At 58.1% G+C, this 27,968-nt stretch overlaps 2 protein-coding genes across 4 annotated transcripts; both read right to left on the reverse strand.

The window, feature by feature from the left end:
* Window positions 1-226: 226 nt before the first annotated feature.
* On the reverse strand, window positions 227-15,559 carry LHX4 (LIM homeobox 4). 3 transcript variants are annotated; one of them, XM_033067711.1, is made up of 6 exons: window positions 15,491-15,559; window positions 6,703-6,874; window positions 3,545-3,747; window positions 3,212-3,366; window positions 2,486-2,657; window positions 227-2,395 (listed from the first exon to the last, which is right to left on the reverse strand). In XM_033067711.1, the coding sequence occupies exons 2-6, from the start codon at window positions 6,765-6,767 to the stop codon at window positions 1,998-2,000; spliced, it is 993 nt and encodes a 330-aa protein (XP_032923602.1). In that variant the 5' UTR covers window positions 6,768-6,874; window positions 15,491-15,559; the 3' UTR covers window positions 227-1,997. The 3 variants fall into 3 exon arrangements, with proteins under 3 accessions (XP_032923602.1, XP_032923600.1, XP_032923601.1); XM_033067709.1 differs by lacking the exon at window positions 15,491-15,559 and adding an exon at window positions 12,180-12,338; XM_033067710.1 differs by lacking the exon at window positions 15,491-15,559 and adding an exon at window positions 7,997-8,172.
* Window positions 15,560-17,425: 1,866 nt separating this feature from the next.
* On the reverse strand, window positions 17,426-27,933 carry QSOX1 (quiescin sulfhydryl oxidase 1). Its single transcript, XM_033067920.2, has 12 exons — window positions 27,639-27,933; window positions 25,439-25,539; window positions 24,085-24,133; window positions 23,803-23,905; window positions 22,917-23,007; window positions 22,539-22,684; window positions 21,955-22,092; window positions 21,730-21,859; window positions 19,759-19,881; window positions 19,505-19,649; window positions 19,085-19,264; window positions 17,426-18,710 (listed from the first exon to the last, which is right to left on the reverse strand). The coding sequence occupies exons 1-12, from the start codon at window positions 27,904-27,906 to the stop codon at window positions 17,989-17,991; spliced, it is 2,196 nt and encodes a 731-aa protein (XP_032923811.1). The 5' UTR covers window positions 27,907-27,933; the 3' UTR covers window positions 17,426-17,988.
* Between the last annotated feature and the right edge of the window lie 35 nt (window positions 27,934-27,968).

Consider the following 27,968-nt stretch of genomic DNA (forward strand, 5'->3'; position numbering starts at 1 on the left):
CCATGTGGCAGCCATGGAGATTCCCACCCCGAACCTCTCTGTGCCAGCAAAAAGCCAGGGCACGATGACCAATGTCACTTGTTCCATCTCCTAGGGATGTCAGTTCCACCATCCAGACATGAGCCCGGCAATCCTGACCCCAAACAACCAGCAGTGCCAGAGCAGGGATGCCAGTGGTGACCACTGCCCTCCCACTGAAGAAGAAAATCTCAAAGACAGCAGCTGCTAAAGAGCATCCCGAGTTTATTTGCCATCGCTTTCCCTCGCGGCAGAGGGGGTGACTGTACACATCTCATGCCAACACACCAGAGGCAGGGTACAAAAACAATGCCCTGGGCCCAAATCCGGGGGCAATTTGGGGGCATCATTTCTCCCCAAGACATGACAATAAATAAGGTTTTATTCTTTAAAATTTTTATTATTATTACTATTATTATTTTGGTGGGTTTTATTTTTTTTTCCTTTTTATTCCCCCAGGAAACAAGACTCTCACTTTCTGGAACTGTACAAAATTTACACAGCGAGGGGAGGAGGCATTTGGCCTTGTCGAAGGGGGATGGAGAGCAGCAGGCACAGCTCTCCCCTGTCCCCCTCCCCAGCAGTGCCGGCAAGGCCGGGAGCTTGGCACGAAGCAGCACCCAAGGCTGGGGAGGGGGGAGGCACATGGATGCAGCTGGGGCAGATCCTGCAGCACCAAGGCACCCAGCTGGGGGGGCAAGGAAGGACAAGGACAAACCAGTGATGTGCTTTCTCGTATGACTTTTTTTTTCTTTTTTTCTTTTTTTTTTTTCATTTTTATTCTTTTCTTCCCTCTGCTTCCACATCTCTGGAAGAAGCCGACTAATGGGATCCACCCCCAGCCCTCCCTGAAGGGCAGGATCATCAGTATCACCCCAGAGGCAGAGAGGATGGCAGGGACCCCATGGCCAGGGGTCCCTGAGGGGCTGGGCCAGAGCTGGGCACCCTGGGCAGAGAGTGTGGAGCTGGATCTTATCCACGGGGCTGAATGTCTGAGGGTACGGGGTGTGGCTGTGCTGGGGAAGAGGGACTTGTGAGTTTTGAGCAAGGGCTAGTGCTGAGTGAACCTGGCCAGGAGCAGACCCCAAGGGGCTTGTGGGATGTGCCAAAGCCACCGGGATCCGTCCTGGCTGCCTGCACTCACCCTTTAGTACCCATGGCACTAAAGGAGGAGGGCGACTCATACCAGGAGCATCTCACACCTCAATCGCCTCCCCTTCCCACCACGCAGCTGATGAAATTCCCTTTCCCCTACTTGGGAGGAATTTTTTTGCAATGCCCTCAGAGTAAACCTTGCCCACCTCTCTCACCCACCCCTGCAGTGGCTGCTCTGCAGGTGCCAGCCTCAGGCATCCCGGCTGGCCATGGCACAGCTTGGCCAGTGGGCATCCCGGGCAGGAGGCAGCTTTGTTTCATTCCTTCCCCTTGTGTGACCATGGTACAAAGCAGGGATGCTCCTGCGTGCCCAGGGATGAATCACGGCCACTAGGCCGGGAGCAGGCAGCATCGCTCCTGGACAGCGGAGCAATGGCCTTGCCCCGACAAAATAAACCCTTCTATAATACAGACTTCTGCGGAGGCTCCGGGCAGCGCCGAGTTGCATTTCAACACCATATCGAAAAATAACTCTTAAAAACAGCAGCGGTGCTCGGCAGGGGTTGCGGGGCTGGCGCGGGTGCCGGGATGGACTCTGCCACCCCTGATTGTCCCTCTGTCCCTCCCGCCGGCCCCGCCGCGGCCGGGTCCGCGCCGAGCGCCCCGTGCGCCGCCGCCTCCCTTGTGCTTACACCCAAAGGCATCCGTGCCCCCCGCCCGAGCGCAGCCACCCCAGCCATCGCCACTGCTGCCCCCCTCCCTCCAGCCCTCCAGGGCCAATTCCCACGGGAAATCCTGCAGAGGTCAGCCGCCGGCGGGTGCCCTCGGTGCTGCGCTTGCGGGCCGGGGGGAGCGCGGGGGCCGGGGCGGGGGGCGAGCAGCGCTTAGAAAGGGGGGTGATCCATGTCGTCCAGCCAGGAGGCCGGGCTGGTGGGAAAGTCTGGGTACCCGACGCTGCTCCCCGTGGAGATGTCGGAGGTGGGGCCCCCCCCGGCCATGGCCCGCAGCGTCTGACTCACCCCCTGCGCCCCGTGGGCCACCAGCCCCAGGCTGCCGTCCATGGCGTAGTCCAGCCCGTTGAGCAAGGGCGGGTGGGCCGGCAGCGACGAGATGGAGGACGGCGACTGCGGGAGGCCGTAGGGGCTGCCGTCCCGCAAGTCCTGGTACGTCTGTCCCGTGCCCTCCATGGAGAAGCCGCCGTTCAGCAACTGTCCGCCCGCCACGTCCCCCACGGAGCCGTAAACCCTGTTGTTGTGGCCGAGCTCGGAGAGGATCTGGTCTTCTGCCGGGGACAGGAGGGAGAGCGGAGGCGGGGGGTCAGTGCGGGGGGGAGCCCCGCAGCCCCCCGGTCCCGCTCGGGCGCCGCGCTCACCGCGGAAGCTGAGCTCGCTGTCGCTGACGCCGCAGTCCTCGGCCGAGCTCTCCTTCTCCAGCTTCCCTCCCCCGCGGCTCCGCTTCACGCTCTTGTAGAACTGCCCCCAGCGATGCCGCCCCGCGTCCTTCTTCAGCCGCTTCTCCTTGGCGCGCCGGTTCTGGAACCACACCTGGAGCAGGCAATGGGGGCATCCGTGGCACCGCGGCACCTCGCCACCCTGGCAGCAGCCCTGCGCCTCCACAGTGTGCCTCCCAGTGCCTCCACAACCCAGCATCCATGAAACCCAGTGCTCCAGCATCCTGGTACCCCTTACATGCCAGCACCCCGACATCCATCCCAGCACCCCGACATCTATCCCAGCACCCCTACATCCATCCCAGCACCCCTACATCTATCCCAGCACCCCTACATCCATCCCAGCGCCCCGACATCCATCCCAGCACCCCGACATCCCAGCATGCCAGCACCCTGGATCACCAACATCCTGGTATGCCAGCACCTACACCCCCATGCAACCCAACATTCCTAAACCCCTGCAAACCTGCATGCCAACACTCCTGCCCCAGCTCCCACACCATGCAATCCAGAAGCCCATCATCCCTGCAGCCCAGCTTCCAGGCACCCACATCACCCCCGCATCCCCTAAAACCCAACATCCAGGCACCCCAGAGGGACCCCTGCGTCGCCCTTCTTTTGGAGTAGGGTGGAGAGGGGCGGCCTCACCTGCACGACCCTCATGTCAAGTCCCGTCTCAGAGGAGAGCTGCTCCCGCACGTGTCGGGCGGGCTTGGGGGAGTTTTTGTAGGCATTCTTCAGCGTTTCCAGCTGCTTGGCCGTGATGGTGGTCCGGGGCCGCTTTGCCCCCGCCTCCGAGTCATCTGCAAGCGAAGGAGCCGGTACCAGCCCCGACCAGCAGCACACGCCGCTGGGGAATATCTCCCCAAAAGCAGCTGCCCCAGAGCTCGCAGCGACACCTGCCCGCAGGTACACCAGGGACAAAAGCCACGGCCACCCCGGTGCGTGCCGTGCCCCTCGCAGCCTTTTTGAGGCGCCTACCGTTCTGCTTGGCAGTCTCGTAGTCCTCCTTGCAGACCAGCCGCCCGTCCTCCATCAGGTAGAACTCGTCTCCCGTGGCCAGCTGCCGGCTGCAGATGATGCAGGCGAAGCAGTGGAGGTGGTACACGAAGTCCTGGGCTTTGCGGACCACCTGGGTTGGGGGGATGCCCTGCTGGCACGCCGTGCATTTGGTCCCGAAACGCCTGCGAGGAGAAGCGGGCGACCCTGAGCCCCCGGCAAGGTGGGGTTTGCCGGGATGGGGAGCAGGAGACAGGGCAGAGTTTAAACCAGCAATCAACCTTATTATGCATGACACTTCACACGGCGAGGGTTTATCTTCCTCAGAGTGAGAGACCGGCCTAATGGAGCCGAGGAAGGTTTGATTTTAATGATTCTTTTAACTAATGCTTATAGGCTGCCTGATTTTTTCCCCTGCAAGGACAGTACATATTTCATCCACATTAATACCAAATAAATTAATTACGCCGCCCCGCTGGCATGATGAATCCCAGATTAATGCAGAATGATGGGGCTCTTACACCAAACTGCGGACTGACAGGGGCGTGGGGTGGGGTGGGGTGGGCTGGTGTGGGGCAGAGCAAAGCCGCTGCATGGCTCCAGGGAGTGTCCAAGGGACATGAGAGAAGTGTGGTAGCAGCATGCGAGGTGGGGGTTAGAGTGGGAAAAGAAGTGTGGAAGGAGCATGCAAGAATGGTGCAAGGAGTGTGGAAGCAGTGTGAAAGAAATGGGCAAGGATGGTACAAGAGCACTGCAAGGACTGTGGAAGATTCATGCAAAGAGTGTGCAAGGAGTGTGGCAGAAGCATGCAAGGAGCGTGCACGAATGCTGCAGAAAGTGTGCAAGAAGAGAATTCACTGAATTAATAGCACAAGGGTGACACGTGCCATGAGAAAAAAGTCAAAAGTAAGTGAATATTCCACCGGTGTTTTGGGTAACAGATGCTGTGGGATTGACCTGGGGCACATCCTCACCCCCCCCACACAGCACAGGGCTCTGCTCCCCACAGCAGCCCTGAACACCCCAGAGCACCACAGAGCCGTCCTGGTTCTGCAGCAGCCCAGGTGACAAAGCTGTCAGAATAAATCTGCCTTGAAGGAGGCAGCACAGGAACACCCAATCCGTCCCCTGCCCCAAGGTTGCAGGGACAGGCAGTGGTGTTAGGCGGTGTCCAGGGAGTGCAGCCACTCCAGGCACCTCTGGCTGTCCCCTGAGGCCTTAACATCTCCCAGTGGTGTAAAATCACTCTCAAGCCCCACGGGTCACCCATCCCCTCCAGAAATCCAGGGCACAGCCACCAAAGCCGGGTCTCTGAGATTGTCCCTGAGCTGCACAGGTGCCACCCAGGGATGGGTGGCAGGTACTGGGCAGGTACTGAGTGATGCCAGCACGATTTGGGGGCGTTGGAAGTAGAAGGTGAGAAGGAAAAATCTGTTTTGTCTCTGCTTCTGGACTTGTATCCTAAAGGGAGAGTCCCTGGACATCTGGTGGGGAGATCTCAGCTCTCCTGGAGCCAGATGGGAGGAATGGTGGGAGAGGGGTGGAGGGGAGATGGACAAGAGATAAGAGAGGGAGGGATGAAGGAATGATAGAATGGAGGATAAAGGGAGGGACGCAGCAAGGGTGGCAATGGAGGGAAGGAGGAAGGCAGGTGTGAGAGAGGGATAGGATAGAGAGAGGATGCTTTTCTGCTCCCAAGACTGAGCTGGTGCCCGCTCTGCAGCCACCATCCACTGCCCACTCACCCCCTCTCACAGAACACTGTAAATGCCATTTTAAAAACTGCCCTGACACCCTGGGATGCTTCCACATCCTCTGCGGACAGAGGACCCAGGACAGAGCCGAGGACCAAAGAACTGCGATTTGGGAAAAGCAAAAAAAGACAAAAATCAAAAAATCGATCTGATCCTTTCCAAAGCAGCTCCTGCATTGCCAATGCCTCTGAAGTTGGGCTGAAATCCTCACGTCCCCTGCAGGTTCCCTACCCCGAGATCAATGAGCGGTTAAGGAAAGGTGAGGTGTGAGCGCCGAGCTGCTATTGATTGGCACCAAATAATCCAGGCAGGACCTCATCTGAGAAAGTCGCTGATCTTTCAACTCCAATTAACATTGATTACCCGCACCTTTTGGGCGACTATTTAAATGACTCGGGGATTAATAGGCTGGAAAATATCAGAAGTGAAGTGTTATTACCAAAGCTGGAGTGGCCGCTTTGACCGTCTCCGGGAAGGAGAAACTCAAGCTGCATCTTTGGTCCTGATGCCTGATGAGGATCTAGTAGAGCCTGGGGATGGGAAGGCATGGGAAGTCCTGTCTAGGGACTAATCATAATGGCTTTAGGCTGGTGGTGAGGGGTGGTGGGGACAGCCCAGCCCGGGAGGCTGGCCCAGGGCCGGAGATGATGGCATGAGAGGTGGCTTCTGTCCCCGAGGGGCAGCAGCTGCCTCACGGCTGAGCCCCATCTCCTGCATCCAAGCAGTGAAAGGCACCCACCGACGAGGATCTGCTTCATGGCGATTCAGTCTCAGCAAAAATCCTTCCCTATCCCTTGGGAAAACTCCCAAATTTCACCGGCAGCCAGGGACCAGAGCATCCTACAGGCAAAGCCCATTCTTAATGGGGAACGGGTTGTCCTGTCTCATGGGAGCAGGGAAATGCCAAGGCCGGGGCATCGCACAGCTCAGAGACACCTGCCAAGGCAATCAAATGAGGTTTTCACAGCAATGGGAGTAAAAAATGGATAGATTAAAAAAATAATTTAAAAAAAAAGTGAAGGGGGAGAAACAGCATCAGCAAACCCCGAGGAGGCGAGGGAGGCCCTCGGGAGGAAGAGGCAGCGCTGACGCTGCCTTGCGCAGGTTTCTCCTGCCCTCTAGCTCCGAGTGGAGCCGGAACCGCCGCAGGATCATCCCGGGGGCCCGAACAGCAGCACAGAGCAGGGACAGGAGCATCAGCGAGATCTGGGGCTTTCCCATGCTTAAATCCCAACAACCAGTATCCAGCCGGCAGCAGCCGCAAAGCACCGACATTCCCTTTATTTCAACAACAACAAGTTGCGGAAGATCTTGGAGAAATCGCGCTGAAAATTCAGCTGCGTGCTCGCTCCCCGGCAGGAAGGTGCTGCTTTCGGGGGTACTCACTTGAAGAAATCCTCCTTGCAGTAGACGCTGCCGGCCCGGGAGAAGCAGCGCTCGGCCAGCTGCATCTGGCAGTCGGCGCACTTGAGGCAGGAGCTGTGCCAGTGCCGGTCCAGCACCTTGAGGATGAACTTGTCCAGGATGTGCTGGTTGCAGCCGGCGCACTGGGGGATCTCTAGGGATGGAGACAAGAGCAGCGTCAGCCACCGCCACCCCCTCGGGGCTCCCAGAGCCCTGCCCGGCAATGTCCTGGGGTTTTTGGGGAGGAGCTGCCACCCCTCAGCTCCCCGCTGTGCCCTTTGGGAACCTTTGCCAAGGATTTGGGACAGCCAAGCCCATGGCTGGACACAGACACGCACGGGATGCTTTTCCTTCCTGCACCCCGTTTTTCAGGCCGTGTCCTGCTCTCTGACACGGGTTTTTCCCCTGCCTGTTTTTTTTTTCTCTCCCTCTCTGGAATGGCACAACCACCAAGCAGGGACACCGCTTGTTGCTCCCCACTGACTCACACATACGGAAGCAGATGGAATTGGGGGCAAAAAAGATAAAGGAAAAGGTTTAAAAAGGAAAAAAAATATTAGAAAGAAAAAAAACCCAAACAAACAAAAATAAGAAAAAACAAACAAAAAAAAAGCAAAAAGGGGGGAAAATCTAAAATTAAAGAAGTTTTTTTTAAAGAAAAAGGAAAAATATATAGAAAAGGAAAAATACGAAAAAGAAAAAAATATTAAGAAAAATAAAAATGAAAATAGAGAAAATTATTTTTAAAGGAGAAAGGTATAGAATGAAAAATGGTTTTAAAAATAAAAAAATATATAAGAAATTTATTAAAAGTTAAGAAGATAAAAAAGGGAAAGGATTTTTAAAGGAAAAAATATTTAAGAAGGAAAAAATTCACAAGAAGGAAAAATATTTTTAAAAAAGGAAAAGGAAGGAAAGATTCAACAAGGAAACAGGAAAAAAGGAGAAAATAAAGGAGAAACAAAAAAGCAAAAAGAGGAGACACCAAAAAAACGTGAGAGAAGAGAGGAAAGGAATGGTACAAGGGAGGAAAAGAGAAAAAAGGAAAAGGGGGAACGGGAGAGAAAGGGGAAGGGGAAAGAAGGGGAAGAAAGGGAAAGAAAGAGAAAGGAAAGGAAGAAAAAGAGGAGGAATAGAAAAGAAGGGCTGGGGGAAGAGGAACGAACGGGCAAAGGAGGAAATAAAGGGAGGGGGAGGAAAAGAGCGCAGGAAAATCTCATATTGTTACAGCCTCAAACAACATTATTTCAAAATCCTTTGGGGTCCTGCCACGTACCTCACGTGAAGGGAGCTTATTCCATCATTGCCCAGGTTAGTTAAATCCCAGCGCCCCTCAGACCACAGCTACTGCTGCCATCCAAGCCTCTGTCGCATTAACCGGACAATAAATTAAAAATTAATAATTCTACGGCTTCCAGAGATCCCTCTTTGCCTTCTTGTTTTGGGAACACCTGGACGCTTCGTTGCCCTCCCTCCAGCACGGCGGCTGCAGGTCGGCACCAGCCACCTTTTCCAGGCTGGATTTGTTAAACCCGTTTGGGAACGCCGCTGGCACCGGCACAGCACCAGCCCCAGGAAATCCCTCTCGGTCGTTTCATAAACGCGTGTGCATCTTCGGGAAACACGTTTTGTCTCTAAATGATTATTTATGTAAACACGTGTGTATTTACATGCACCCATCCTACACTCTCACAAGCCAACAAAGCGCTTTCCCCTTCCTAAAAGCAGCAACCCTGCTCGATTTCAACAAGCCAACAACTGCAGCCGGGAATACAATATCTCTCTTTAAATTTCCAAACAAAACTATGTTTTTTAAGAGGATACTGATTTTCCTTCCAATTTCACTGCAGATGCACGGCACCAACCCCACGCACAGGTGCCCGCGTGTGCAATGATGCCTGCGTGCACACACAGGGATAATAATAATAGTAACAATAATAATAAAAGTAATAATAGCAGCAATACCAAAAGGGGGAACTGACAGGGGAACCAGGAGATGTCCCTCTGGTTTGCAGAGAGAAAATATCTAAAATTCAAGCCCTGCACCCTGCTTTGTGCTTTGCCACACAGGCAGCTGCCGCCCTGCCTCGCATTTACTGCGCTCGTTTTAACTGAATTATTTTCTAGAACAGGAATAAAGTTAATGGGTACAATTGGTACATCGGGAACGAGGCGGGCCCTCGCTGTCTTTGCCCACCAGCGTTCCCTGGCTCCGTGCTCAGGCTGGTTTGGATGTCCTCGGGGGGGACACAGCCGCGAGGTCCCCCCTCTCCACCCGGGACCCCCGGCGGTGCAGCAGCCTCAGCGCAAACCTCTCCCCGGGGGAAGTTTGGGGTCACCCCCTGGCCCGGGGCGATGTTCCCGGGAGGGGACGGCTCCTGTGCATCCCTGGCGGCCTCCCGGGCGGGATTTGGCCGTATCCCATTAGAGCCTGTGGGCAGATCCGCAATCCCCCGCCTCCCCGCGGCCCTCCCACGCACGGGGAGCCGAGCCATGGCCTGGCCCCCGCCGCTCCCGTGATTTATTAGCGGCGGGTCCATCTTCCCACCCCCCCGCGCCTCTCTCCCCGACGGGAAAAATTAAAGAAATATCGATTGAAACGAAACAAACTCGCCGGTGGCCTCTGTAATCCCTGAGACCGCAAAACCCCTGTGAAAGGGAGCGGGGGGAGATGCGGGTGCAGCGCCGGGGGATGAGGGGCACAAACATCCCCGGGCCCGGGGTGCCCGCTGCTCTTTTTAGGGGAAGGGCTGGAACCCGCGGGTGCTGCGGAATTGGTGGCCGGGAATGCGGGGGGGAAAGCGGAGCACAAAGGTGGCCCCGGTCCGCAAGGAACCCAAGGAACCCAAGGGCCGAACCCGAGGAAAGCACCAGTCCGGGGATTCCTTCAAAAGTCGTTCTGTGGGGAGGAAACCTCATTCCTTCACATGCAAAGACCTTTCAATTCATTTCTGTGCTGCAGGCAAACGACTTTCTCGGCGGCGATTAATCACTCCCCCCGCTCCAGCCCCTTGGCCAGAGCCTGCCGGCACCCGGGCACTGTTCCCGCAGGCTTTGGCACAAGTTCTGACTTCGGTGAGATTTGCAAAACAATATTCATAAATAATATTCGGAATTTTATTTTTAACAATCCCATCTGCAAGGCTAAGCAAGGTCTGTCGGGGGGAGTGGTGGGGGGAGAGGCATCTCGGCTCCCCAAAACCCTGCAGAAAAAGATGCTGTAGGACACAGCCTCTGCTAAAATAAGGAGGTTGGTGGCTAAACAGAGAGGGGAAATTGTGATTTAATAGTGTTTAAAAATGAGAATGTCACGGATTTTCCTCTCACACACAATGAAATATCGAGGTACTGCTGGGGGCTGGGGGGAGACCCTGGCTCCTTCTTGGGAAGGGGTGCCCTGCCCAGGGGCAATTTCCTTTGGCTCGGAGGGAGCTGTGTTCTGTGTCACTGAGGCAGGATCAGGCCCCAAATCTGTCACGACATGAAAACAGGTGGCTGTGAGCTGGCAGCAGCCGCAGGGCTCAGGCTGGGGCAGCAGGAAAACCACAGAAGGATGATTTTCAGCAGCCCAGCCTCATCTATTTTCTTTCTGTCAATTTTTTGCGCATAAATATGTAACTATAATAATAATTATTATTAATAATAGTATTAATAGAGATACAAGTAGCAATAGTAGTAGTAATAATAACACTTGTAATAATAATTTAAAATAATAATAATAATAATAATAATAATAATAATAATAATAATAATAATAATAATAGTATCTCGTTGGATTCTTTGCTGCCAATTCTTGATATCCATCAGTCAGCACAGGAATGACAATGCAATGGGCAAGGGAGTTTGGTGGCCCCAAAAAGGCTAGATCAGGGAGCTATTCTGGGGCAATGTGGTGGTTTAGGCACCTCATTTTTTTCCTAAATCAAGGGATTCCGAGGCTATAGAAGTGACCCAGCGATCCGGAACCGGCGGCGTGACTCGGGTACGATCGTGGGACAGACCCTGCCTGTCTCCGTCCATATCCCTGCACTGGCTCCGTGCTCCTGAAAATCTGAAAAATCCTCGGGATTTTTCTTCCTCTGTGCTGCGGTGAGATTGATTAAACTGGCCGGCCTGTTCCCCTCCCGCCGCTCGGCAAAGGTACCGAAACGGGGGACAACGGCGACAGCTCTCTCTAAGAGCCACGGGAAGAGGCACCACCGAAAAATCCACGGAAAACGAATTTCGGCCGTTCGGGGGGCCGGGGCCCGTGCGGGGCACGGAGCGGAGCGGGAGCTCGGCGGGGCAGCGGCCGGAGGTGGCGGAAACCTGTCCCGGAGCGGACACCCCCGTGCCCCCCGTGTCCCCCGAAGTGTGGCCGGACCCCGGCGGGGCTGTCCCGCGGCTCGGGCCCGTCTCGCCCCTCCTCCGCCACTGCCCGAGGTCCCTCCCCTCAACTTTCTCGGGGCCGCTGCTGGGGGGTCGAGCATCGCCCTGCTGGCCCCGGTGGGCTCCCCCCATCCCGGGAGCGCAGCGACGCCCCGGCTCTCGGGAACCGTTTGTAAACGGGGAAAAATAATAATGAAAATAAAAATAAAAATAACAATAATAATAACAACAGCAGCAGCAATACCCGCGCAGGTGGCCGCCCGCGGAGGCCCCCCCGCCCGCGCAGCCCCAGGGCACGGCCGTCCCCCACCATTCATAGGGGGCATCCATAGTGCCCACGGGATGCCCCCGCGTGGGGCTCGGCCTTACAGGAACGATGGGCTGAGCGCCCCTGTGGCTCACTCACAGCTCGGGTCCAGCATCCCCCCTTGGGGTGCACCATCCCCAGCGGGGTCCATCTACCCGTGCTTGCACCCCCAAGCCTGTGCGCACCCCCACGGACACGCTACCTGTAGCTGCAGGGCAGATACGCGCCCGTACAGACGTGCGTGATTTTTGGATAAACGCGGATGCGGCGGCATCGCTCCGGGGGCCGCGCGGCGCCCAGCCGGGCTCGCCATCCCCGGCACCGCGCTAGCACGGCCCTGGGCCCCTTCCCACCGCCGCCGTTCGCCGCCTGTCGCGATAAACGATATAACCGGGATGTCGTGCGCTGCGGGCCGGGGATGCGCGGGGCGGGTGGGAGCCGTGGCCATACAAAACACACTCACACTCACATACACACACTCACACACACTCACACTCTCACACTCACACTCGAATTCACAGCCGGAGCCGCGCCGTCCTCCCCGTCGGGGCCGAGCCCGCATCTTTCCGCTGCCCGCCCGCCCCAGGTACCGCTCTCCCTTCCGCATCCCCCGCATTTTCATGTCCGTGAACGGCGCTACACACTGGGGAAAATAAACGGAAAGTGCAGAACCGGGAATGACCGGGATCGGAGGCACCTGCCCACCCGCAGGGCGCTGCCCCGCCGGCCCGGGGCCGCCTTTGCGGCAGGGAGCGAAAGAGGGAGAAGAGAAAAGCGTCCTTACGTTGCACCGGCACACCGAGGATCTCGGGAAGCCCCTTGACAGCCCCTTCGGCAGCGAGCGCGGAGCTTTGCATCATTTTATTGGCCCGGGGGGCGGTGGAGGGGAGAGAAGAGGGGCGGGAGAGCCGCGGGCCGGGCCGGCGGAGCCCGGCGGCGGGAGGTGGCGTGTCCCGGTGCCGTGTCCGGTGCCGTGTCCCGGTGCCGGTGCCCGCCGGTGCCGCCCGCCTCCCATTCATTCCCCTGCGGGGAGCGCGCCTGACGTCACCGCCCGCAGGGGGGCGGGGGCGGGACGGGCCCCCCGCAGCCAATCAGCGCCCGCCCCGCGCCGCCGGGGGCGGGGCCTGGGGCGGGCAGGCGGGGCCTGTGCAGTGGGGGCGGGGCCTGCGGGGAAGGGGCGGGGCCGGGCCGGGCCGTGCCCGGCGGGGCCTTTGGGGACACAGAGGGACGAGCCCAAGGCCGCGGGCGGGCTCCACTCCCGGGGCTCCAGGATCTTCTCCCGCTCCATGGAAAGCCTCGGCGAGTCTCCACTTCGGGCGCGCAGCCCCAGCCCTGTCCCTCCTGCCGCTGAAAATGGAGGCTTAACCAAGGGACACTTCCCTGGCTCCGGGGGACACCGGCACATCCCGTGCCAACATGAGTTACTGGCCAGCGGCTGTCACCCCGCCACGGCAAGCTCTGCTTCCACAGGGTGCTGTAACACAGCCCTGGGGCCCATCCCAATGGTCCTTCCGAGGGACACAGCTGGGCATGGGAAGAGCCAGCCCAACTCGGCAGTGCCGCAGCGTGCCCAGCCTGACAGCCCGCTGGCCATGGTGGCACAGGGTGGCAATGCCACAGGGCAAAGAGCTCGGTGTGGCTACAGCTTCCATGAGGATCCCCGTGGGGTTCTGCTGAGGGAAAACCCCGGGACAACCCAGCCCGCAGCACTGGAGGGAACCTGATGTGGTGGTACCCGGCAGCTGAGCAAGGAAACTCAATGAAATGGAGCTGAAGTTAGAGTGGGTGCCCCCAGCATCACCCTTCCCGATGCTCACCGTGTCACCAGCTCGGGGACAATGGTGCCAGACACCCCCGACGGCAGCTTTTGGCAAGTGAGGGAGGATGCTCACCCAGCCAAGAGCACGGCTACCCTCAGCTCAGGTGTGCCCATGCCAAGCCTTCGTTTCCACACTGTTAGGAAGAGGCTTTTCCCACCTGAAAAAAACTGAAACCCTGCCCCATCAAGAAATATGCAGGTGGGACAAGCCAGCAACTGGGAAAAAATGTTTAAAAATAAAAATAATAAAACCTAAGATATTTATTAAGCCTAATAGTTCCTTAGGAGAAAATTGAAATTTTTCTATGAGATGTTGGGGTTTGATGCCCCAAAGCTTCATCTTTACCAGCAAACCCCCTTCTCCCTCATTACCGCAGCTCTGTGCAGAGACTGGTGTGCACTCATTACAGGAGTGAGCTCAATCCTGCAATTCACTGAACGCCAAAATCTGCTTCCCACTACAGGGAGGTGAATGGCAACCCCTCCCATCCCATTCCATCCCATCCCCTCCCGTCCCGTCCCTTCCCCTAAATCACGCTGCAGCTTTTAAGTGCATTAAGCACCGCCAGCCCCCGCCAGCCCCGGCCACCTGCGCTCCGCAGCCCCTTGGGGCAGGGGCCACCGTGTCCCCCAAGTCCCCAACCAGCCAAAGCGTGGCTCCCAACAGGCATAAAGGCAGGTCCTTAAGGCAGATTTACGGGAGAAGTTTAGCCGGACGCTCGGACAGACGGACACTGCCCCATCGCCTCCCGGTCCTGCTGCTTTGCATTTCCAACCTATTTCCCTAATTATTCCACCGCTGCTGGGAGTCATCGCGGTCTCCCAGCTCTCTGGCACGCTCTGATTTATCTCTCAGCCGGGATAACAGCTCCCCCCACCTCCTTCTCCTCGGGGAATTCAATTTTCATTCATTTTTCTGCTTTGCCAGATTGATCCAGCCCCCTCTGCCCTGCTGTGGATCACTCATGGAAGTGGTGAGCGGGCAAACGGAGCTACACAGCGCCAAGCCTTCACCTTGGGGAAGCATCGTGCTGCCGGGGGGAAGGGAGGGAGGGGGGAGTGGGGCTGCCACCACCAAAAAAACCACCCCACCAGCATCTTCCCCGTGCTCTCTCACACATCTTCCCAAGTAGAGCCTTCATCCCTTCCTCTCCTGGTAGCATTGCTTTGTTCCCCTCCATCCTTCCTGCTGTCCATCTGTTCCTTATGTTGGTGGGGATCTTTTGGTCGCTTTAGAGATTTTTTAGATCACTTTGGGCTTTTTGGTCTCTTTAGAGTTTGTCTTTCCAGTCTCACAGGAAGGAGAGGGTGGTTGAGATGGGCATGAGATGCTTACCCTGCAAATCCTCTCTGTGCCACCCAAAATGCTGCTGGGTCCTGGTGGTGCCTAGGGAGGGGTTTATATGTGGTGGATGTGAAATGCCACCCTCCAGGCTTTCTCCTCTTCCCAGAGCTAAATCAGAGCTAAGGCTTGATGGTGACCAGCCTCCAGAAGGATTTTCATCAGGTTGCATTTCTGGGGCACTTTTTTGGGGGGGCTCTGGCCCCACGCACATCTGGCCCCATGCACAGATATCCTGCTCCTTCCTTGGCATTGCTTGAAGCCCTCTGGCCCTGCAGCCAGAGGAAGACACGAGCAGCAGAAGGCTTTGATGCAAAACCAACAGACGAGCAGGGATGGTACTCCCACACCTTCCCTGCTGGGATTAATCATTAGTAAAATGCAGGTAAATCCCAGAGTCTGTGGTAAGATACAAACCCAGCCTCTTCATGTGTGCTCCAGCCCTGGGCACACTGGAATTAGGACACCAATTTGGACACTGTGTCACCGAGGGGGACATCAGCGCATTGTGCCCTGTGCAACAAGGGGGTTTCTAGGCAGAATTGAGGGAAATGTAAAGAAATACAGGGAAAAATAAGGAAAACCCAGTCCTGACTCATGCCTGGGGGTTGCGAGTGCAGCTCTGTCCCAGTCAGCAAACCCCAAATAGGTTTGGAGGCGCCAGGGAGCTGAGGATTCATGCCACTCATGCAGCAAGTTTGCCAGGTGTCAGCCCAGCTCCCAAAGTCCCCTCGTGTGACAAAACCAGCTCGCCCGGACCAAGGTGGGGACATCCTTGCAAGTCCAAAGCTGCCACAGCCACCTCCCCTGTGGGCAGCATTGGCCGTAGCACCCCACCTCTGAATCACCCCAACAATTACCTCCTCCCACTTACATCCCTATTGCCAGGACTGGCCTGGAGCGAGGACAAGCACGTCGAGACCCGGGTACTCACCAGCAGCCAGGGAAAGCCTCTCCCCTCGCAGGCAGGGGCGTTGCTAATTGTAATTGAAAATTAATTGGCGCTCAGAGAACACCCGATGATTTTATGGCTGGAGCGCGGGTGGAGAGGGGATGCCGGTGGAGAAAGGCTCTTCCCTGTGCCGAGGAGGGAAAGGGAAGAGGAGCAAGGCTGGAAGGAGCGAGCACTGAAGGGGTGGGAAGGTGGCTGGGTGTGCGGGGGGCTGGCCACCGGCCTCGTGGAAAATTAAATTGCACTTGAGGGTAAATTGTATTAGGGAATAGCGGTCGCACCGCGCCAGCCTGCGGCCATTTGGGTAATTAGCCCCAGGGACCCCCAGGCTCACGGCAGTGCCGGGAAGGGGTGACCCCATCAGGGAGGGCACCTCGGGGGCTTGGAGTGGGGCCTCCAGGACAGCCTGTCCCACCTGTGAGTGTGGCCACAGCAGTTTGATACTCCCGCTGTGCAGGGCTGAGCGGGGACCTGTCCCCAGGTCATACTGAGAGGGGGACACAATGTGGGGGACACTCTGAGCCCTGCAGCAGCCCCTTTGTGTCCTGCGCTGGGGCTGCCCAGATGTTGGAAGGGGACACCCAGGTGCCACAGCCGGGAGAGCGGGGGCCGGGAGGATTGGGACTGCACCAAACAGGATTACGGAAAGTCTATTTACTAGACTCTCTTTTTCCTGCGTGCACAGCAGCTTTAGGCTGCGGGCCTGTCAGGGATGCTAATCTGGGCATCCCGCTAACCCCCTTCCGGCAGCGCCCACCTCCCCAGCCCTAATCTCCCTCCACCTGCTGCACCCCCTGCCCACCCCACCGAGACATTTTGGGGCTGAGGTGACCGTGGGCAGCCCCACATCGCAATCTCTCGGTCCCACACAGGGGAGCAGCTGGCGAGGAAGGGGGTGCGGGAGGGGGTTATTGATGCTGGGGGTGAATCCCCCAGGGAAATCAAGGAGAAGGAGGCAGCAGGGCTGCAGCGATGACACCTTCCCCATCCATCACCCGGCAGTGGGCAGGGCCAGCACCCGGCTCGGGAGACCCAGCCCCGCTCCGTGCTGGGACGAGGCGCTGAGCCCCGGCTAAGGGACAGGGCCAAGGCCGAGTGGGGCAGAGGTGGCAGGACAGGGGGGCCCGCCCCACGCCTGGAGGCGTGACCCCGCACAAACATTAGGGGAAAGAGGGAGAGGGACAGCTCACAGGCAGGTGAAGAAGGGCTGGAGCAGCAAGAGCTCCCAGAGCCAGGGGCCCTCCCTTGCCTCCCACCTGGGCAAAGTGAAGATATCAAGAAAAAGGCTCCAAATCGGATTGACACCCCCCCTCCCCCTTAATAAAGTTTATTATCGGCCGGGCTCTAATCCTTTTAAATCCCCCACGCGGGGGGATGGGCCGGGATTAGGGGAGGGCAGCGTAATCCCAATGAATTTGTTACAGGGGGATTTAGACAGTGCTGGGAGAGCAGATGGCCCCGGCCGTGGCTCTGGAAAACAACCATTTTCCTTAATGATTCCTAACAAGGATAAAAGGGCAGAGAGAATCGGGGACAGGCCCACACCCACAGAAATCCTGGTCCCCAGGATCTGATCTGAGTCTCCCTGCTCCAGATCATGGCCATGGGCAGCAGTGAACTGCGGCTCCACAGCTCATGCCAACTTTTTTTTCCAGCAGCTTCCTGGCCCCCACATACTTCCTCTGCCTCCCCCTGCTTGAGGAGAAACCAGGAGCCATCCCAGCCCTGGAGATGTAGCAGATGTATGGAGCACAGCTGCCCAGAGGTGCATCATCCTCAAGCAAAAGGCAGGAGAAATCATATAATAAGAATTAAAAATACTGGAAGGACTTTAAAACCAAGTGTTCCTCCAGGAGTGGAGGTGGAGGCAGGAGAATACCCACGTGGCAGGGACCAGCCAACACAGCAGGGCAGGCATCGGCAAAAATAATTTATTCCACTAAGACAAGCAGAGAACGAACAACAGCGTGGGGAGGGGGGTGAGGAATGGTGGGGAGGCCCCGGGCCACATCTCAGAGGGGTGACACAAAATGCATCTGGACCCATGACTGCTGCCCCCACCCAGCAGTGTCCGATTTTTGGGGGGCTAAACCTCCACCCTCCTGGCCCCACTAGTGGTTGGACCCCAATGGGCTACTCTCCAGCACAGGACTGGGCTTCCCAGTTTGAAACCCGTCCAGTGCCTGGGAACTTCTGAGGGCAGCTGCGTGCCAAAACACAAACCAATGTTCATGTCCCAGCTCCCACACGCTCAAAATCATGGCACTATGACTTGAGAGAGGGATGTTCTGACACCTCCTTCCTCCCAAAAAAAGAGCCCTCCACCCGCTACCCCGGGTGAGGCAACTGCCTTGAGCAGGGCAGCTCCTGAGGGGGATGTGCCACACCGCTGCCTGCTGTGGGACAAAACACTGTCCCAGGGGTGTCCTGCCTCAGCAGCCCACCCACCCTGGGAAAACCCCCGGGCCCCCCAACCCCTCTCAGGCCATGGGGAAGCCAGGGCGGCCTTTCCGGGCGCGGGTGCGGAGGCGGAAGAAGGTGTACATGCCCAGGAGGCACATGGAGGAGAGGAAGTAGAGGGCCACGCAGAGGCTGATGTCCAGGCGGGAGAAGCCCAATCCAAGCACCCGCAGCCAGGGGCTCCTCCGCAGGCCCTCCCCGCCATCCTCCTCCTCTCTCAACAGGACGCCGGGGCCCCGCCGGCGCTCCCTGCCCGCCGCAGCATCGCGGGCCAGGGCGATGGTGTCCCGCTTGCTGATGCGCCGGCGCCGGCCCGCGGCTGCTCGCAGCGCCTGGCTCTTGAAATGCTGCTCGCTGAAGGAATCCAGGTCCACGATGTCCTCGCCCCCCTCCCGCAACTTGGGGTTCAGCCGCACGATGCTGGGGCGCCGTGGCTCGGGGGAGCCTGGGCGCCCCGGGACTCTGGCCTCTCGTTCCGTCTCCTTTTCCTCTTCTCTCCCCCTCGCCTCTCGTGGGCCCTCCGTGCCCAGCCTGGCGCTGGTGCCTTCCCTGGCCACGGGCATGGGGTCGGGCTCGGCATGGTCCATGTAGATGTTGGCCGGGGAAAAGTGTGCCTTGAGGAACGTGACCACAGCCGGCTCCTCCCAGGCATGGACCCCCCGCTCCTCCTTGTGGCACTGGGGACACAAGTCCGGCGGGGGCCACTGCAGCTTGGGGAACTTGGGGTCCTCCGTGTCACCTCCTGCAGGGACCGGAGCCAGCGAGGGGGTTAAAGGGGACATGTGATGTGCCCTCCCTCTGCATAAACACCCTAGAGAACCCAGCAGCTGGGCATGGAGACATTTGGAGGAGCCACCTCAGGAGGAAGGGTCCTCCAAGGGCAAACAGCAGCTTTGGGAAGCTCCCTATAAGGGGCACGTAAAATCCAACTGTATCTCCAGGGCAGTCTGATGCTCTGGGACCAGCTGCTGTCCCCTGGGATGGGGGACAATGACAACAGGTAGCATCCTCTGCTACACCCTGCAGCCATTTCCCAGACCCATCCAGGAAGAGGGATGTTCCTCCACCTCACCTGCCCTTTTCCCCCCCGACTCCCCCGGTGGCAGCCCCCCTTACCCGCCAGGCGAGCGTTGACCTCATTGTGGTGGGACCAGAGCCAGAGGATGGCCTCCTCCCTGCTCGCCACCCTGTCCATGGACTTGGCCGCCATGGCCTCGAAGTGCTCGGCGCACTCCTGGCAGCCGAAGAAGTGCCGGACGTAGCAGCGCATGGTGCTCAGCACCTCCAGGGGTAACTCTGGGGGAGGCAGAGCACAGGGTGAGTCTGGACCCCCCAGCGTCACCATCACAGTTCCACAGCTGAGGCAGCAATCCCACATCCCAAAGCTCTATCTCTTGTGCCCCATGGAAACTGCCACTGAATTAGATGAAAAGGGGGGGAAACAAACTTTTGTCCATGTGCAGCATCCCTACCCAAGCCAGAGCTCAGCTGGCCACTCCCTCCCTGAGCCCCTGATGCCCCCAGGGGGACCAGTACCTTTGTCAGGGCCGTTCTGGGCAGCCTGGACAGTCAGCAGGTGGAAGATGGTCCAGAGCCCACAGGGGTAGCCACGGAAATGGCGTTCACTGCCCTGGCAGCCCACCCAGGTCACGTTGGTGGGGAGCACGGAGGGGTGGGAGGCCTGGTAGACAGATGGACAGAGCGTGATGGGGCTGGCAGGCAGTGCCAGCTGTGGGGCAAGGAGCTGGGGTAAGGAGAGCAGGGGATGGGGGTCCCCATGGACATCTTACATCTCTGTTATTCTTCATGGCCTCCTTCAAAACTGTGCGGGGCAGCTCAGGCTCTGTCCAGTTCCTCAGCCAGACATCCAGGGTCTGCAGGTAGGTCTGCACGCAGGGGCGCCCTGGGAAATACTGCAGAGTGGGGAGAGGGGTGAGAAGACACAGATTCCATCCTGGGAGCAACAGGGCAGCACCCCTGCCTCACCAGCACAGGCACTGGGCAGCACCAGCATCCTCTCTGCTGGAGAGCAGTGTGGTCCTGGCAAGGTTGTGGTGCCTATCTCCAAGAGGCTGGGGGCTGCAGCTTGTCCCTCAGCCCCAGGTGGCAAGTCCACTGTGTGCATGTTCAGGCTCCAAACCCCAGCCCCAACTGAGGGAGGCAAAAAGCCACTCTGTCCATAAGTCTGGCAAAGCCGATTAGCAGCTGCACTTTAAAAGCACTCCTGGGAGAGGAGCAGCCTGGCAGCCCATGCACCAACAGACAGACAGACAGAGGGACCGACCTGTGGGGAGGAGGAGACACCAGCACAGAGCAGTGATGGAGAAGTGAAAGGAAGAAGCAGTTTGTTGGGTCTGAGCTGTTCTTCTTCCCAGGCCCATGGGGAACCACATGAAAAGACCCAAAATTGCAGGGGAATTATCTGTGAGCTGCCAGTTGTGCTGCACACACAGTGTCCTCCGACTCCTTGGACAGAAGGCTTTGCTGTGTGATTCATTCCTCCAGGAGCCACTTTTTTTTCATGTTAGGACTTTTCTCCCTCTCCTTTAATGCCTCTTGGGAATGCAAGAGTTAAGGCTGGGACCTGCTGGCTGAGCTCCCCCAGGCTGAGCCCTGTGCTGGCAATCCTGGGGATGCTGCTCCGTCCTGTGGATGAGCAGGGCAATGGCAGAGCTGGCTCAGTGTCCCTGGGGAAGCACCAGCACCCACCAACCATTGCTGCAGCTCATCGAGGGGAAGGTTTGCAGAAGAACTGAAAATGGATCAAATAAAACTGCCACTGCTCCCCACCACCCCAGCACACTTGTACCCATGGGCAGGGAGCTGGTGCCACAGGGTTTATTTCCCTGTCTCTGTAGTTCACATTAAAGGGAGAAAGAGTGAGGACAATGGTTGGAGGCAGGCAGAGGAGCCACATGAAGGTCTGAGGACTTAAGGCTCATGTCTGGAGCTCTTTCCTAGGGGAGAGCAGATAGGGGTGGGAGCAGGGGGTGTCTTGCATATCAGTGAAGGCTATGCAAGGTCAAACTGAGCACAAGACCCTGGGTGACAAAGGAGGGAGCAAAGAAAGAAGGCATGGGCCCAGTCTGCCAAGCAGCCTGGGCTGTGACAGGGATTGGATGGAGATGGACACAGGGCTCCTGCAGGCCCAGTGGAGGAAACAGCCAAATGCAGCAGGACTCCATCACAGCAGGAAATTAAACTGCCCTGCTTGTGCTGGCTCAAAGCTCTCAGTCACTTCAGCTGTGCCAGGCTCAACACAGAAGAAAAAAGGAGACCTTAAATTAGGCTTGTCTGGAGTCTGACTCTGAGTGAGAGTTCCTTTCCTGGACTATTATCAAAGGAGCCTGCAGAGATTGGCTCCCTGAGCCCAGCATCCAGATCAGAGTGACAAACCTCTGTGACCATCTCTGACACCCCAGCCTCTCTTCTGAAAAGACCTCCTGCCTTGACACCTCCTACAAGTGACAATCCCACTGCCACTGAAGCCAGCAACACACATCTTGTTTGAAACACTCCAGCATCCCCTCTTAGCTCCCACTGGGACTCTGGGCTGAGTTTGTAGATCCACATGGATGAGGAGTGCCTGTCAGCAGCCACAGGATACACTCAACATCAGGACACAGGGCCGACACCTGAGACTGTCACGCTTTGCTACTTGTGACTACCGGGGCACGGTGGCCCACACTGTGTGTTTGCATTTCATAAACAGACACATGGAGGCACAGGCAGTTCCTCTACTGACACCCAGAGCTCCTCACCTTCACCAGCGTGGCCACGTAGCACTTGAAGGCAGCCAGCTGTGCTCCCGACAGCGAGGAGGCACGGGTAGCCTCCACCCGCAGTGAGTAGTGCAGTGCGGACTCCAGGTCAGCCATGTACAGCTTGGAGCTGGGGAGGGCAGAGAAACCATCAGCCCATTAATCCTCACCCCAGGGGTTTTCCCAGCCCCAGTTTGCCCAGCAGCAGGGTGTGTGGGGTCTGACCGGTCGGCTCGCAGAGGATGTGCCACACGGTCGGTCTCGTTGGAGCTGCTGGCCGTGGCGTTCAGCTTGTAGGAGCCGCGGGTGATGCCCGTGAGCGTGCGCAGGTAGTAGGTGTAGAAGGAACGCGCCTCTATGTGCCTGCCAAGAAGGAGAAGCCTTAAGTCCGTCTTCTCTCCCACACCTAACCCCAAGGAAGGGAGTGAAGGCTTAGCCAAGTGGGTAGTTCAGGCCTGGGGAGGGAGCGTGGGCTGCTCCATACACTTCACCTGGCTCAGCAGCAGGTAGCCTTACACACATCCTGGAACAGAGCTGAGCACCAGGTAGCTGTATCATGCCACCTCCAGGCAGGTGTGGGAAGGGAATGGCTCAGTCACAAGGATTTTCCCCTCTTCCAGCTCCAGCCAGGGCTGGCAGTGCAGTTCAGTGCCCACCAGCAACCTCCCACCAGCCTCTCCCACTCAGCCACTGTCTCCTTCCTCATACACCTTCCCACAAGTACAAAGGAGCACAGAGAGATGGGCACAAGGCTCCATCCACAAGGCCCACCAGCACCCCCAGAGCCACCCCTCATGTCCTACACTCACACAGGCAGGCGGGAGAAGGAGCCGTTGCGGAAGAGCAGATATCCAGAGGGGAAGGAGGTGACGCCAAACTTTTCCACAAGCTCCTCCTCACTGCTCAGCACCCTCCTCACCGCAATATTCTCGTACTGCAGCATGTCCAGGGCCACCTGCAAGCCTCAGATGGGGTCAGATGGGGGTGTAGAGGGATTCCCTAGCCCCACCAGGGAGGCAGCAGAGCTGTTCAGTGCCCTGTGTAACATTTGGCACTGGCTAAGCTGCGTGCAAGCTGGGTAGGGAGGCTTCCTGGAGAGAGCTGCCCCGCCAAAGGCACCTAGGAGTTACCAGGCACCAGGGATACAAGCTCCAAAACAAATGGGGGATAAATGCAGCTGTACCCACCTCTCTGCCCACAAAGGAGTTGCTCTTCTCAAAGATGAGTGCCAAGTACTGGTCCTTGTTCCTCTGGAAGAAGGTGCGAACCTCCTCGGCGCTGCAAGAGACGGAGGACGGCAGCAGGTGCCTCGGCATCAGCAGGATGCTCTGCCCTCCCCCTCACAAGGAGCTTGACCCTTGCCTGCTGGGATTTGGCAGGGAGTGCTGGTGCAGGATCAGCCCCACTGAGCAGGCAATTCCTCCTGCTGAAGTTTCCAGCCTAGTTTCCTGCTCTGGTTTACAGGTTTTGAAAAAACCCACTGGGCTTGGCCAAGGAGGTAGAAAACAAAACACAGGAAGGGCAGGGCAAGGCAGGAGGGAGCTGCACACTTACCCAAGGGAAAAAACAGCAATGAACTTGAACCAGGGCTGGGGGTTTTTTTTGGCCAAGACACAGAAGCATCAGAGTACCTGAGGCATATGCCTAGCTTGACCATTGCTTTGGGATATCCAAAGGCTCTTTCTCAGGACGACGCAGCAACTGTTTGCATGCAAGCAAGGACAACTCGGATACCAAAATTGTACAGAATCAAGAAAACCCCTTTTTCAGGATGGGAAAAAGCTTCTAATACAGCCTCACTCAGCATGGCATGACACTGCCAAATCCCAAAGAATTTGGAGCCCAGGAATTGCTTGCTCTAAGCAAGGCTGATGAGCAGGTTCATTAGGAGATCCAAGAGCATGGCCCATCTCATCTGGGCCATGAAAACAGCTATGCCCTGGCCAGGTCATCTCTGTCTCCCTGGGACATGGGCAATACAGTAGCTGCTCCTTGCTCATTCTGGGTTCAGGATTTCCCCAGAAACCTGCTCCCCATGGGACAGAGGCCATCCCAGCCTCCTGCTGCCCCTACCTTGCTGGCTCCAGCGGAGGACAGGCAGGTGGCCAAGCATCCTGGCTCTGTTCAAGGTTGGTGATGATGGCATGGCGCAAGTCCTCAACAGTGGCACTGGGATCTGCAGGGGGATAGGACACCAAGGGATCAGACCTAGGGAAGCCAATCCCAGGGGCTGAACCAGGGGAAGCTGCTTGGAGCCAAGCCCCCAGAGATCCCTGATATTGCAGAGTATGGGAGGTGTGGACAGCAGGGCCCTTCACACCCTGGGTAGAAAACCCCACGGCTCTGAATACTCACTGGTAATCCTTATCCCATCCTCTGGCTTCTTGCTAAAAGCTCTGAAGAACTGAAAGGGAAAAAAAAAAACCCACAAGGGGAAACTGGAGTGAGTGTTTAGGGTGGGACAGGAGGCAGCGTAACCCAGCAGGCTGAGACCAGCTCTGCCTCAGTTTCCCCACAACACTGCAGCATGCCAAATGACATCAGCCAGCACAGAGGGAACTCCCAGGCATGTCCCCGTCTTTTGGGGCATCCCAAAGGGAAGGGATGCAAACATGGGCTGGAAGCCATGTCCAGTCAAGGGCTGAGCACCGGCAGACAGTGGAGCAGGTGTCTCCAGAGGTCCCAAGGAGGCAGCTAGAACCTCCCCAGTCTGCAAACCAGTCTCCCTGCTCCAGAACTCTGATGAAGCAGCACAAAGAGGGTTTTCCCACTCCTGACCTCCCACAGTGGCTCCAGTACCCAGGGCAGAGCCAAAGTACAACACCAGGTTGCATCAGCCAGGTATTTGCTTTGCAGGCTGGGCTGGGAGCTGGAGCTGTTTGCAAAAGGTGCTTGGCAGGGACACAGGACGTGAAGCAAGTGACATCTTGGCACAGCCACATCAGCACACCTCCCCACCCCAGGAGATGTTTCCATCAGTGTGCCAGGGCAGTGGGCACTCAGTAAGACCCCAGGGCAGGGCTGGGGCCAAGCCAATCTGCCTGGAAAACCCCAAATCTGACCCCATCGGGAGCTGAGCCTGTAAGCTGGGACTGTGGGCATGTTTGATAAAATCTTCATCTCTACCCATTCCATCTCAAGGCAATCCTGGTTTTGACTGCTGGCTGTGGCACCTGGAGTGCTTTGGCTTCACTGCTTCTATTGGAGCAAGGCTCTGTTTGCAGCGGGAAGGTCTGCAGAACAATGTGTTGATACAGCTAGAGTGCTGGGCACAAGCCCAGAAGGAGGGATGGCTCCTTGCCAGCCACCACAGGAGGCTCTCAGGAGCTGCAACTTCCCACAGCATCCCCGTGCACTTCTCCAAAACCTGTGTCTACAGCCTCTCTCTGCCCTCAAACAGCCTTTCTTAAGTGTTTCCAACTCAGGATTCAGACTCCCTCATCCTAGCAGAGATCCAGTCCCCATGTTTCGCCACAAAACAGCAGTTTGGTTTTTCTCCCTCCTTGTTGCTCCATCGCCCAGCAGTTGCACTGTCTGCAGCCAGTACACAGCATTGTTTTGGGGAAGGGTGAAACAGCTTCAGCCTGCAAAGCCCCAAGGGGAGTATTTTGGTGCAATACCCCTGTCAATCCAATTGAGCAAGAGAAAGGACAGGCCAAAAGGCAAAGCACAGCGAAACCTAACAAGTACTCAGCACATGCAGTCTCACCTTCATGGTGGGGAAGCCAGTTATCCCAAAATCGGAGCACACTTGCTGGTTGTCCTCGTCGGCACAGTCGATGGCTGCCAGGATCACTGCAGGCCTCCACTCTGTGGGCACAGAGGATGAGGTCAGCACAGCTCAGCACCCCCACACCTCCAAAAAACCACCCTCCTCCCCACAAATGGAGACAGGAGGGATCTCCTGCTGTGCCAGCGGCAGAGATCCTCCTGTCCCAAAACCACTGCTTGCCCCTCGCAGGACAGTGACGGATGGTTTGCAAGCCTGAACATCCAGGGCTGTGGTCTGTACTGGTGTGTGGTGCCCTACTTTCCTGGCAGCAGCAACACAGGGAAAGCCATGTGAGGCAGGAGCCAGCTTTGCACGCCCTGCTCTGCCCGTGCCGGAGCACAGGCAGCTCTGCCCGACACTGCCTGCCCAGCTGGTTCTGCCTGTCCAGCCTCTGCCCCAGCTCCCAGGAAGAGAACACCAGGAGAAGGGGAGGGATGGCTAGCCATAGCTCAGAGAGAGCAAGGAACACAGGCTCCAGCTTGTCTCACCCCAGACCAAGGGCACAGCTGATAACCAAGAGCAGACAACCCAAAAACAGCAGCCAGGTCAGAGCACAGCAACAGAGCCTGCCCAGGTTCTGAGCATCCACTCCCCGTCTGTGAGACCAGCAGGCCCCTGGGGTAAAACAGATGAATGAAAGGGGGCATGGAGGCATTTTAAGCAGCAGCCTCTGAAAACCAGCAGGAAAATGGAAAACAAAGCTCTGAAATGGCTTCTTTTTAGTGTAAAGGACACAGTCTGGAGAACATCCTGCCAACCTTAGAGTGGGACAGGGAGGGACACGGCACTAGCATGCAGATGGAGCCCATGCTGCCCTAGGCAGAAGCATGCTGAAGGCGGGGACACACTGTCCCATGTCTCAGGTGGTGGGACAGGTGTGCTGCTTCCCACTGCCCTGGCACTCGTGGCACAGGCGGGCTCGTGATAACCCCTGCTGCCGGGAGCTAGGCACGTTCCTATACTCATCTGCACGTGGTACCCGCAGGTCACCCTAGCATCCTCCCCGTCCAGCCCACTCCTACGAAAATCTACCCGTGGGAATGGCAGTGAGGATGCTGAGCAGCACGGGGGCGGCTTCCCCGCCCTGCCTCCACGGGCACACCATCCGCGGTCCGGCCTCCGGAGCAGGGAGCCCTGGGGGAGCCCTCTTTTGGAGAGGGGCCAGGAGAGCCGGCATTGCCCCGCGGGGCCCGGGCACGCACCCCATTCCTCACATCCTGCCCGTCGGGGAGCTCTGACGGCATCCCCAGGGAGGGACGGCATCCCCTCGGAGGGACGGGATGCCCGGCCGGCGCCCTGACTCATGCGGCAGCCACCGCGCTGTATCAATTAGTGCAATAACAGGGAGCAGCCGCGCGCACCCCGGCATGCCGGGGGAGGCAGGATGAGTCCCGGCAGGACGAGGGGCCCAGCAGCGGGGTGTGCGGCTCCCCAGGCAGGGCTGGCACCGGCCAGGCCAGGCACCAAGGTCAAAGCCGGGAACAAACCAGCTGGGATCAGCGCCCAGCAACCTGCCACCCCTGTCCCTGCAGGCACCGGGAGGAGCGGGGCTGAGGGAAAGTCTGGGGGGCAGCGGGACCCCCCATACCTGGGGCAGGCTCAGACTGAGCTTCTCCCTGCCAAAGGGGGTCCAGGGATGCTGCTAAGCTAGGCCTGAATATCGGGGGGCAAGAGCTGGACACCGGGAGGGAGCTGGGCCTTCCCACCAGGGAGGCTGGAGCTGGGCCGCAGGGGGGTTTTGGGGAGGGTAGGGCAGAGCGGATTGAGAGACGGCGGTGGGAAGGACACCGAGAGAATGACAGCCCGGGATGCAAGGAGGATTTAAGAGTGCGGGCGAAGAGGGGGAGGACAACGGGGCAAGGACGCAGGAGGGACTGCAGGATGCTCCCGGTCCTGGGGGAAGCGGGACCCCCTACGCAGGGGCACAGGGAGGAGAATTTAGGGGTGCTGATGGGCGAACAGGGAGAGATGCACGGGGAATTTGAGAGTGCAGGGGCAGAGACGCTGGGCACTGACGGGAGAGGACAGAGACAGGGATAAGGGGTGGGGGGTAACGAGGTCAGCAGCAGAGGGAGGGATCGGGGAGCCGCTGGTGGGGGGGCAGGGGGGGATGAGGAGAAGGGGGCCAGCGACTCACCGCGGATGTCGTGGGCCAGGGCCCGCCATGTGGGCGCGAAGTGGACGCAGTGCCCGCACCAGGAGGCGAAGAACTCGACGGCCCAGGCGCTGCTAGAGCCCAGCAGCCGCCCCTCCGCTCCCGGCCCCAGCAGCTCCAGGGGATCACTGGCCGAGTAGAGGGGGCCGGGCCGCGCTGCGGGTACGTGGAGCAGCAGGAAAAGCAGCAGGAGCGGTGGGACAGCCGCCGGTCCCCCGGGGCCCCCGGCCCGCGCCCGCCGCAGCCACATCGCCCGCCAGGCCGCCCGGCACCACCCGGAGCCGCCTTTAGCGCCCGGAGCCGCCCGTAGCA

Source organism: Catharus ustulatus, chromosome 9 (assembly GCF_009819885.2).
Source record: "Catharus ustulatus isolate bCatUst1 chromosome 9, bCatUst1.pri.v2, whole genome shotgun sequence".
In the NCBI taxonomy this organism is placed as follows: Eukaryota; Metazoa; Chordata; class Aves; order Passeriformes; family Turdidae; genus Catharus; species Catharus ustulatus.

Excerpts from the sequence above, each read along its gene's own strand:
- QSOX1 (XM_033067920.2), bottom strand. The coding sequence starts at position 27,906 with ATGTGGCTGCGGCGGGCGCGGGCCGGGGGCCCCGGGGGACCGGCGGCT. Across the intron at positions 23,008-23,802 it reads CCTCCGCTGGAGCCAGCAAG|CGCCGAGGAGGTTCGCACCT; the intron begins GTAGGGGCAGCA and ends CGTCTCTTGCAG. Across the intron at positions 19,265-19,504 it reads CCAGAACGGCCCTGACAAAG|AGTTACCCCTGGAGGTGCTG; the intron begins GTACTGGTCCCC and ends TGCCTCCCCCAG.
- LHX4 (XM_033067709.1), bottom strand. The coding sequence starts at position 12,255 with ATGATGCAAAGCTCCGCGCTCGCTGCCGAAGGGGCTGTCAAGGGGCTT. Across the intron at positions 6,875-12,179 it reads CCTCGGTGTGCCGGTGCAAC|AGATCCCCCAGTGCGCCGGC; the intron begins GTAAGGACGCTT and ends CTCCATCCCTAG. Across the intron at positions 3,748-6,702 it reads TGCAAGGAGGATTTCTTCAA|GCGTTTCGGGACCAAATGCA; the intron begins GTGAGTACCCCC and ends TTCTCCTCGCAG.